General features: G+C 41.7%; 1 protein-coding gene across 1 annotated transcript; it reads right to left on the minus strand.

The window, feature by feature from the left end:
* Nucleotides 1–4,702: 4,702 nt before the first annotated feature.
* LOC311015080 (carnitine O-palmitoyltransferase 2, mitochondrial-like) lies at nucleotides 4,703–9,783 on the minus strand (the record flags this gene model as incomplete). Its single annotated transcript, XM_084012135.1, has 5 exons — nucleotides 4,703–5,394; nucleotides 5,590–6,891; nucleotides 6,991–7,097; nucleotides 7,206–7,286; nucleotides 9,608–9,783. 5 exons carry the CDS (start codon nucleotides 9,781–9,783, stop codon nucleotides 5,066–5,068), a joined length of 1,995 nt encoding a protein of 664 aa, XP_083868261.1. The 3' UTR covers nucleotides 4,703–5,065.
* Nucleotides 9,784–11,132: the final 1,349 nt, after the last annotated feature.

Raw genomic sequence — 11,132 nt, forward strand, 5'->3', positions numbered from 1 at the left:
ATCGAGGATCCAATTGAAGTCTCAAATATTGACTTGAGGTAAATATTTAATCTCCGTCGGTTAATTCAAATTCGGGGCTTATCTACCTGTGCATCATGTGAGGGACGGAAAGGAAAAACCTTCATGCTGCCACTAAGCACATTTTTCTCTGGTTTGCACATGATTGGGAAGTTATGAACATGCTCACAAAGCTGTCTGTCGCTCCGACTGTGATTGATGCAGAGAATGTTATATTTAATGTGTTACATTCAGTGCGTTAGGATGCACTGTTATGTTTCATGTTTAAGCGGCCAAAGTTTTATTCCATGTAATTAAAGCTAGATATGTGCAGGGACGTCCATCCAATGCATTTCATATGTTCACCTCATGTGTTAAAAAGTGAACTATTTCATTTGTGCGTATGACTAAGTAGTGAGGATGCAAACTTGATTTTTATTTTAAACCAATAAATATTATGATAGTCTTATGGTCCTGCATACTTGTGTGTTCTTTAGGGACAATTCCGTCGTGGTCTAGGATTTCACCACTGTTGTGGCCTTCTACACGTTGTGACGTCAATCGGTGGATGTTTGCTGTCCTGGGAGGGTAGTAGGAACCCAAACCAAAGGAAACCCATCTGAGAACAACCTTATTCATTTTCTTTGAGAACTTTTTTTCACCCGAGACTCAGGTTGTTTGTTGTTCTTGCACCCAAGAGAAAATAATAACTAAACTGAGATCAAAAGGAAAATGAAGGTTGGCAACAAAGGGACAATTGAAGTAAAAAGGGTTCAACCCAGTAAGACCAACAACTAATCCAAGGGAGAACCACATTTATTATTTTTCTACAGCAAAATTTACATTCCCTAATTTTTGAGGGTATTGACACATTTTGTTTTTTTCTTGTATCCAATTTGAGTATTGAAGTTATTTTGTGGTATATTTGAGTTATTTATATGACAAATATTCCTACTTTTGGGGAGAGATAATGTACATGAGAAAAGGGGTAAATGGAACTGAGCAGAATACTGATATAACAGTAATTATCTTGCTCATAAATCTGTGGTCCAGTGTGTTGTGTGGGTTGGAGTTATATGTACTCTCCTACAGAGTTTGCTACCGCCAATCTCCTTATCGAATCTAGTAGATCATAGAGCTTGAATCTGTGTAGATCTGAAATCATTCTGAACTGTAAGCATATCTCTTTTATGAGAGAAGGACACACATTCAGGTTACATAAGCATAACCACCATTAAATTAAATTATAAAAACAAATGTTTTTGTCCCTGTACGTCATCCAAGTATAAAAGTTGCCTCATTGAATCCGATTTAACGCCAAGGTTCACCATCATTCAAAATGCAAGCAAAAACACCTGTAATTTCACATTACATTTCCCTTTTCACACAAAGAAAATAATTATAATACACTTTAGGTTCAGGTAGTATCAAATAGGCTTTTCAATGTGAATCTCAAATAGAATGTATGCCATTTAAAAAGCACATTTATGAGCTCATACTTTAGGATTTGCAAAATTGTCGATCATTGTGTAAAGGAAAAAAAATCAGATTTTAGTTGATGCCTCACTTAAAATGGACCATCCATTCCTCATATATTGTCATGTGGTCCTTTGGCCAGCAGAGTGCATCTTATGTGATCTTATGATCACATGACAGCATCACATGGCTTTAAGTCTTTTTAAACAAGCAGAGATCTTCAACAGGGGTTAGCTACCTAGCTAGCTAGTTGGCTAACTAATGTTCAAGATAACTAGATACATAGCATACACAAGCTTTATGCAGATGACTCTACCTTATTAGTATAGCTAGCTAGTTGGCTAACTAATGTTCAAGATAACTAGATACATAGCATACACAAGCTTTATGCAGATGACTCTACCTTATTAGTATAGCTAGCTAGTTGGCTAACTAATGTTCACGATAACTAGATACATAGCATACACAAGCTTTATGCAGATGACTCTACCTTATTAGTATAGCTAGCTAGTTGGCTAACTAATGTTCACGATAACTAGATACATAGCATACACAAGCTTTATGCAGATGACTCTACCTTATTAGTATCCGGTAAAGATACTAGAGTTATACAGGAAACTCTTTAGAGAATTGTCTCTGGTAAGGGATTGGTTGATTGACAACAAACTGTCTTTACATCTGGGAAAGACAGTCCATTTTATTCGGCACTAAACACAAGCTTAAAATAAAATAACATTAAATAAGATTTGATAAGATAATCCTTTATAATTCCCTGGGGACATTTACAGTATTACAGCAGCAAAGAGGAATCAGCACAAAAAAAAACAAAAAAAATACAGAAAAAGTATAAGAAATAATGAAGTAAGAGTAAAGATTTTTTGAATAGTAAAGTGTTAAAAATAAAATATAAAGATAGTGGACTTTGGACCTCGAGGACCAAAACATCTCCCTCTCTCTCTCCTGTTTTTCATATCCATCCACTGCTAATAAAATGTGTCTATGCCTGAAAAAATCTTTAAAAAAAAAAATACAGCACCACGTGCCTGGTCTCGCTCCTCGGCAGCCTGTTATCAGTGGCGAAACGCGCAACTTTGCCACGAGCTGGAACCGGAGTTGGGGCTGCAGCTGGTCTGAGCGGCCCGTGAGGTCCCGGTGTCCCGCCATTCTGGTGTTGGACGGGGAATCCGGTGCAGCTGTGGAGCGCAGATGATGATGACGGTGATGATGATGATGAATGGCCCGGCCGGCTCGTGCAGGCACCGGGTTCTCGCCACCATTATGTCTACTGCTGTGCGCCCTGACCCTGTTTTGTGATAGACACACATGCCTAAAATGTGCCTACTGTCATTGGTTGTCAAGTGACGAAAACTTGCACTGAACCTCGCCTGGCGCATTAAAGTTGAGGAGAGGAGCTTATTTGATTGGTGAAGATCTGAATCGGCTGTATTAATCCCACTCCACGCCTTGTCTCCTCCTCGTCTCCCACTCACGCCTTTTCTCCTCCCTCTTTCCCACTTGCGGGGGTAGGAGTGATGGGAGGCGTGCCTGCGCCCGACTGCACCATTCACGAAACTTGCAAAGTCCAGGCGGACACACCCCGTCGGCGTGGCGCAGGTGGGCTGTGCCCCGACTACAACTGGTCTACAAAACAAGGGCCCTTTGTTAGAAAACTGTGAGACAAGTAGGGAGGAGAATATAGATACTGGTAGATGAAAAATAATATGAGTCAATATATAATGTATACTAATACAAAATAAGTAAATATATAATATATAATTAATATATAATAGATACTGATAAAATACAAGTAAAAATATAATATTTATTGTTAAAACATATTTAAATACAAAATATATATTGATACTGAAAATATTGAAAAATATATATACTGATACAAAATAAGTAAATAATATAAACTGATACGATATAAGTAAATATATAATATATACTGATAAATATATAAGTAAATATATAACAACATACTGATAGAAAATAGGTTGTGGGAGCTAATTTTTCATATCAACATTTTGTTTTGCAGTTTGTTTACATGCAATCTATCTTCCCATTTACTTCTACACATTATGACTACAAAGAGACCCAACAAGCCTACACACACACACACACACACACACACACACACACACACACACACACACACACACACACACACACACACACACACACACACACACACACACACACCAGGTGGATCCTCTCAATCAGATGTAGAACTGATGCTTGACTGGGACTCAGACTAAATGTGTAACATTTAACATCCTCACTCTGATCACACTGGAGGAAATTACACTGATGCTGTCAGATGAATGACAACTTTGTAGGGTACACCCTGGACAGGTGACTTCTGGGAACAACAATCAATCATTGATTTTTGATTTGATTTTTACAGTGAATAATGTGGGATAACTGTTCCTTTTTTCACTTTTGATTTTGGAAATGTTGTGGAAAAATGAATCTGCCCAATAAAGATCAACAACCAGGATCTGCTTTCTCTCCGAGGTTTATTCCACTAAGTATTCTAATCTGCAGGGGAGGTTCACCCCTGCCTTCTGATACAAAGGTTCAGACTCAGCAGGAACGACCCTGAGTCCAACAACAGTCTCCCTTTTAAGGAGGAGGAACCAAAGGACGGATCATGTCCTATCTTACAAAGACAAGATGTACAGGCAAGGTCAAGATTTACAGAACACAGGCGTCATAGTCCTGAAATTATCTTATGTCAATGTGGCACTCATGTTCATATCATCTACAAACAGACATTCATTTTCGTCATAGCATAACAGTCAGATGAGGAGATGCGGATGGCGTCAGCCTGACAAATATTCTCAGACTGTCCTCCTCGAGAAAACGACCACATAGGTCGTGTGTCAAGCACCGAATTACGACCATATGTTACGTTTCAAAATAGCGCGCCCTCTAGCGGTCAAGTAAATATCGACACTCCGGTGTCTCAGACGATCGCCCCCCGTCAATCATCGGCAGAGACCCCCCCCCACACGTCGACCTAACCCTAACCTTAACCACTACTATCGTTGCGGAAGAATCTCCGCAATACGCTCCCAGAGGTCGTATTTGAGGACGTGACACACGACCTATTTGGTCGTATGAGTTGGAGGGCTTGTTGAATATTCTGATTATAAAGTACAAACATCCAAAATTCCCATTACAGTAATATCTTTTTTTTTCAACATTTTAATAAGGCGCACTGGCACAGACTATTAAACACATGAGGGAGAGGGGAACAGGTGGAAACAATCAGGAATAAGGGATGACATCAGACCGGGGAAACATGTCGAACGGCAAGTGACCTGAAATGAGAGTTTGATTTTAAAAATAAAACCGGAAGTTCACAAGACAAAAACCAAGACAAGAAAAAACCTCATCGCGGCATGACAAAATACATTTAAGCACTATAAATCTCATTGTTTTAACTGTTTTGGTGGTTTTAATATTCATATTAATATGACTGTCTTCATGATTACCAGAAGTAAATAAACAATTTGAGACCTGAGAATGATGATAGCACTCACCACTGCTCCTTAAAGCAAACATTTTGTTGACAAACACTTGTTTCTTAGCTGAGTGCCTTCCCTTCCACAACAGTGAAAATATCCTGTAAGGACTTGTGGACACACTGCAGGAATTCATGGACATTTCGAGTCGGGTAGCTTGACACAGTGCAGTCGATCCAGTCTTCATGGACACCGTAGCAAATACCAAAACCATCAGGTTGCGCCGGGCCAAAGGCCCAGGAAACCATTGCTGGACTAGTGGTGGTGCTGGTGGCGATGATGCTGTCGTCAGTGGCAGCGTACGCTGGATCTGTGTAAAAGCTGTGCAGAGCCTGGTTCTTTGAAGTGGCCAGGTGTTGCAGGGCAAACAGGTGACACTCAAAACCTTGACCTAGTGAGAAACAAAAGCAATGGTGAGTTCAGCAAGACCAAAGGGTGGAACGGGAGGAATATCTTACAGTGAAAGTGTAATGAAAATCCTTCAGGGCATGTTTTCAGATATGTGTCTACAGGACAACACTTTAAATACTTCACAAATATCATAATTGTAATCCTTCAAAAGCAAGTAGACATGTCATATACACACCCATAGCAGCTTCCTTGATCAGCTGCCCATGACACTCAGAGCACTCGGTCAGCATGGCCTGTAGTTGTTCCACGCTGTGTTTGCCTGGCTGGCGAACAAAGGCGTGTGAACATCGTTGTGTGTGTATGGTGGCTGGCCGGATGCTGTCTGTGCGGCCATGTCTGAACGCTGCAGTGCTACAGGCCTCATGTGAGGGTACCGTCTGTCCATACTGCCTCAGGAAAGCCATTTGAAAAGCCAGCTGGACTATAGCATCTGGACTCAACTTGTTCTTCTTTAACTGTGCCTTGCCTTTCTCAAACCTCATGTTATCAATGCTGAGATTTGATACAGCTGAGTCAAAGTTGTCCTTGGCTTTGTTGATGCCACTCTCCAGCTCGCTGTCCAGGTTGAACTGCAGTCTGTGCACAGCAGACGCTGAATCCACAGCAGCAGCAGCCGAGCCTGGGTGGACCTGCGGCCGCTCCGTCATATCTTTGAAGATCTCATTCAGAAATCTAAGGATAGTTCTCCCGTCGCCCCAGGAGTGTTCAAAATTGATGGCTGCCTGTCCGTCTTTGGTCAGAATGAGATTGAAGGACTTGTCGAACCACCGGTTGCAGCCGTCGCCATGCAGCATGTTGTGGTAGAGGTGGTTTTCATCCCTCATGCTTTCATCATCCAGACAGAGACACAAGATGGCGCTGTCAACAATCCGTAAAACCTCTGCGTTTCCAGCCACTATCAGTTTGTCTCTCAGCCCGGCCCACACATCCCTGTCCTCGCTGGTCAGGACCCCGAGAGGAAAGGCAGCTGCTGGCTTTGGGTCGGACAAAATGTACTTCAAATGGGACTGAATCTCTGCAGGCTTCACTATATTCCCATCTCTGTCTACAACGTCAAACACATACATGTTGCCTTTCCTCATTACGAGGAGATGTTTTGCTGTCTCCTCTGTGAAGAGCTCATCTCTCCCAATCTTAGGGATCCGAGTTGAGTTGAAGAGGCGAAAGTACTGAGACATGTCCAGGGGGGAAGCATTCACCATGTAAGCTCCATACCAAGACAGAGAGGACGGGACCCAGCGGATTAACCTTTTGAAACCATCTGTGTCACTCTTTGCTGGGTTGAGGTGGAAAACATCTGGCTCCAGAAATCCAGCTCGTAGTGTTTTCATGAAGCGGACTGCTGAACACACCACATTAGTTGCCCGCACAAGCTGGTCATTGTACTCTGTTTTAGGGTCGGGCTTTAACACCATAGCTGGGTTCTGGTTCAACACCAAAGGGACACGAGTACAAAGGAACTTGTCAAACCATGGTCCTGAAAGAAAAGAAGTTAATCAACATCATTCATTAGTGATTGTATAAATAGGAGATGCTTTCAAATCCAGGGTAGTTATCATCAGAATGGCAGATTCACCTGAGCTGTAGCTTGTGTGCTTATTGTTTTTGTCCTGAGCTACCAGTTCCTCCTGCAGCTGCTTCCCCACACCGTTCTGGAAATCCAGTGCAAGTTTCTCTGTTGTTCTAAGGATACACAATCAAGATTGTTCCAAATAAGATTTAAGTGAGAATAGATAAGCAAGTTTAAAATACGAAATCGTCAAAAAGTGATTGTCTTTCAACAAAACGTACCTGAACTGGTCATCATCCAACAGAGGCTTCTGGGCAGCTAAACACCTCCTGAGAGTATCCGCCAGCTTTGGTATGGGTAGCCTTAATGTCACAGGGCAGAAGTGATGATTTGTTTTTATATTTGACACTATTGATGGATTGCTGTGTTTTTACTGCATGCATTTGGAGGAATTGTTTGGTTTTATACTGCATTTTTTTTTATATTAACCGCCTTGTGCATGTACTCCCAGTCACTGTCTCTAATAGCCGCCTGATAATCTGCACCTGTTCCAGGCTTTTCCGCCATGACAGGCAAGGTTTCCCACCAATTGGGCTCGGAGACCGAAGCAAGGGGCATATGATGTGGCTCGAGGGGAGGGAGCAGACCGGGGGAAGCATTTAAAGCAACTTAACTGATACTATGACAAAGGTGCTGGTAGGTGACGAGTGTGCTGGAACAGAGACAGATCATGTGTGGGACTCAGGACGGTGGCCCATTTGTAGGGGGTCTTGGACGACAACGGAGGCAGAGCTGGTGAATGAGAGTGGAAATGCCACCACCAGAAAGGAGACTGTAACGGATGAGCCGCCATCCCAGTCTATACGGACCGAGGACGTTGAAGGTTTTAAGTACTTAATGGACTTTTACCATCGTTTAGCCGGGACATTTTTAACTGACCTGGTTCATTTTTTTAGTTGAAACTTGTTTTTAATCGATAAATCCACAGGCTACGATTTTTCACTTGATCAAGAATTTAGCCAATAGTAGTCATACGGTCCGCATGGCTACTATTGGCTAAATGTTCCGGTCCAATCCTCGCTCACTCTCCTGCTCCTGCTCACGTCTCGTCCCGACTCACTTCCGCTAATAAACCTAAGGTGGTCCTGGCTACCCCTGTATTTTCTCTGTGCACCACCTCTCTGTAGTCCTTTACTTGGACCTGTGTATGTCAGAGCCCTCATGTCTCAGCATTAGCTTGAGGCTTAAAGTGGACATATGTCCAACAAATAAGACAGTTTCATACGTGTCTCGATTCCTATTGGATCATCTAAGAAACATTCATGGAGTTGATGAGAAGATGTTGAACAAACGTCCCTTTCCAATCCCGAATAACCCGAATACACACTTTACGTCTACAGAACAATAGAAGTCCCATGAGCAGGGTGCGAACTACGGGGGAGCCAGGGGGGGGTCTCTTAAATATTGGCATATTCACATTCCTTTTTGTTTTGTTTTTTGTTTTTTGTTTTGTCATAATCATGGACCATGTGTAAAATGAGGCTATTTTTAATGTATGATTTGCGCATGAGGGTGATTGATCACTATTTCACTTTAATAAAGATACTGGCCTGCATGCAATTCTTGTCCTCACCATTGAAGCGTGGGGGCGCAAAGCAAAGGAAGCTGATCACTACGGTGGCCCAGAGGTGTCAGGCCAAATACAAAAGCCACAAAACAAATACAAAAGCCACAACACAAATACAAAAGCCACAACACAAATACAAAAGCCACAACACAAATACAAAAGCCACAACACAAATACAAAAGTCACAACACAAATACAAAAGCCACAACGGAAGTGACCTAAAACACGGATAAACTCAACTTCCCAAAATGCATTGCGGCTCGTCGGACTTCTGAAAAGTTTTGGATAATGGCGCGCATATATAATAAACTGTAGAAAACATTTGACAATGGTAGTTTGACTGAAAAAATATTTTGAAATATTTAATTAAGTGTAATACTAATCATGCTTTATATTTTGATAAGTAATGTCCATTAAACGGGAGCTAGAACCGAAATTGATTCAGTTACGTGAGAGAAGATGAGGACGAGATGTCAATAATGTTAAAGAAAAAAAAAAAAAATGTAGTATGAGATGTGTTTGAGGTTGTGGCTTTTGTATTTGTGTTGTGACTTTTGTATTTGGCCTGACACCTCTGGGCCACCGTAGATCCCAGGCCTGTGTGGTCGCTTCTGTTTTAAGGTGAGGGCTAGTCTGTATAAATTGTATTATTAATTGTAAGCACTGTGTTGTATATGATGTAACTGAGGATTGAATCTTAATTATGATGGTCACGCGTGAGTGGTGTCATTGATTGGTTTGTTGATGCGCATTCTAGCATTTCAGAGGTTATTTTGCAGGATTGGTTCCTTGTAACCAGATTGACATGTTTTGGTTTTGATGCGTGTGGAGGCTGGATGTGATATGTGCATACAGGCTTGTAATAATGGATGTGTTTTGAGTAAGTCCTCGCAAGCCCCCCCCGCCAATATAAGTGAGCCCCCCCTGAAACCCGCGGTATAGTTCGCACACTGCCCATGAGCATGTATTAAACTTATTACAGATGGTAAATTACTCATTTACTTGTTCACATGTGTCAGTCAACTGTAATGTGAAAATGTGTTTGTGGCTCCTTACTTGGGTAGACTCTTCTGGTAATGCATCGTTGGTACAAGACTTCGGTGCAGATACTCTGTTGAAGGCGTCCTGTCGCTGCTGTAGTTTCTCTTACTGAAGCCCAGAGCAGCGGCTCTTAAAGTCATTCTGGAGTTCCTCAGAGAGGCAACGCACTGCGTTTGAAGCAGACTGACCATGATGGCGTTGGCTGGCGATCCCAATACCTACTGTGTTGTTTTCAACGTAAAGCACATCAGCTGACACACACCAAAAACCTGATGAGACACCTGTCGCTCCAGGTAACAAGTCAGACAGCATTTATGCCCCCCGCCCCCTCTCCTCCCACAAGGGGGCCGGTCAAGCTCACAATACAGGGTTTTTTTAATAAATTGTGGTGGGAATGCTGGATGCTGAAAAGCCAACACTACACTGTGTTGCTGGCTTTAACGTGGGAGAATACGGTGAAGGAGTAGAGTCTCTGATGTAGTATTGAATGAACATCCATTAAAAGTTGAATACATTTTGCCTTGACTCCTCTCTCCTCATGACTCTTCCTCACCTCCTCCACCCTCATGAAAGGATTCCAGGATGTCCAAACTGGGAAATGAAGAAGGCCTCTGGGCAAACAGTCATCGAGGATGCAGATTAAGTCTCAAATATTGACTTGAGGTAAATATTTCATCTTAAACAGAACAAACTGAAGGGTCTAACATCAGTGTAAGCATAACCACCATTAAATAATGAAAACATTTTTTTTTTTTTATGACACGTGAACCATTTCCCAGTACGTCATCCAAGTATAAAAGTTGCCTCATTGAATCCGATTTAACTCCAAGGTTCACCGTCATTCAAAATGCAAGCAAAAACACCTGTAATTCCACATTACATTTCCCTTTTCACACAAAAAAAATAATTATAATACACTTTAGGTTCAGGTAGTATCAAATAGGCTTTTCAATGTGAATCTCAAATAGAATGTATGCCTTTTTAATAAGCACATTTATGATCTCACACTTTAGGATTTGCAAAATTGTCGATCATTGTGCAAAGGGAAAAAAATCTGATTTTAGTTGACGCCTCACTTAAAATGGACCAGCCATTCCTCATATATTGTCAGCATCACATGGCTTTAAGTTTTTTTTTTTACATTTTCACCAGGGGTCCGTGACCCAGTGTGGCAGCCGATGAATTTTTCTTCTGGGGGGTGCATTTTTTTGGGTTACCGAAGATGTATTTATAATATTGCAGGAACACAAGAAAATGTGCTTAAAGTCCGGGTAAACCAAAATCAGTCATTTTCTTCTAATCACGCTAAATGGGTCATAACATGTCTCCTTAACACATGTAAAAAGCCATTCAACCATATACTATGTAATTGTGGAGCTAGGCTTCTGAAACGTTTCTGCATCTTGGATTTAATGGGCGGGTCTGAAATCACTTTGGCGTTACATAACGCAGTTGTAGTTAGCATAAAGCCCAAGTTATGCTTCCGCGTTGACGCAACGCAAGGGGGCTTATGGACCCATTATGTCCTTGCGGACCCCAC

This window comes from Eutrigla gurnardus (assembly GCF_963514095.1).
Source record: "Eutrigla gurnardus genome assembly, chromosome: 6".
NCBI classification, from domain to species: domain Eukaryota; kingdom Metazoa; phylum Chordata; class Actinopteri; order Perciformes; family Triglidae; genus Eutrigla; species Eutrigla gurnardus.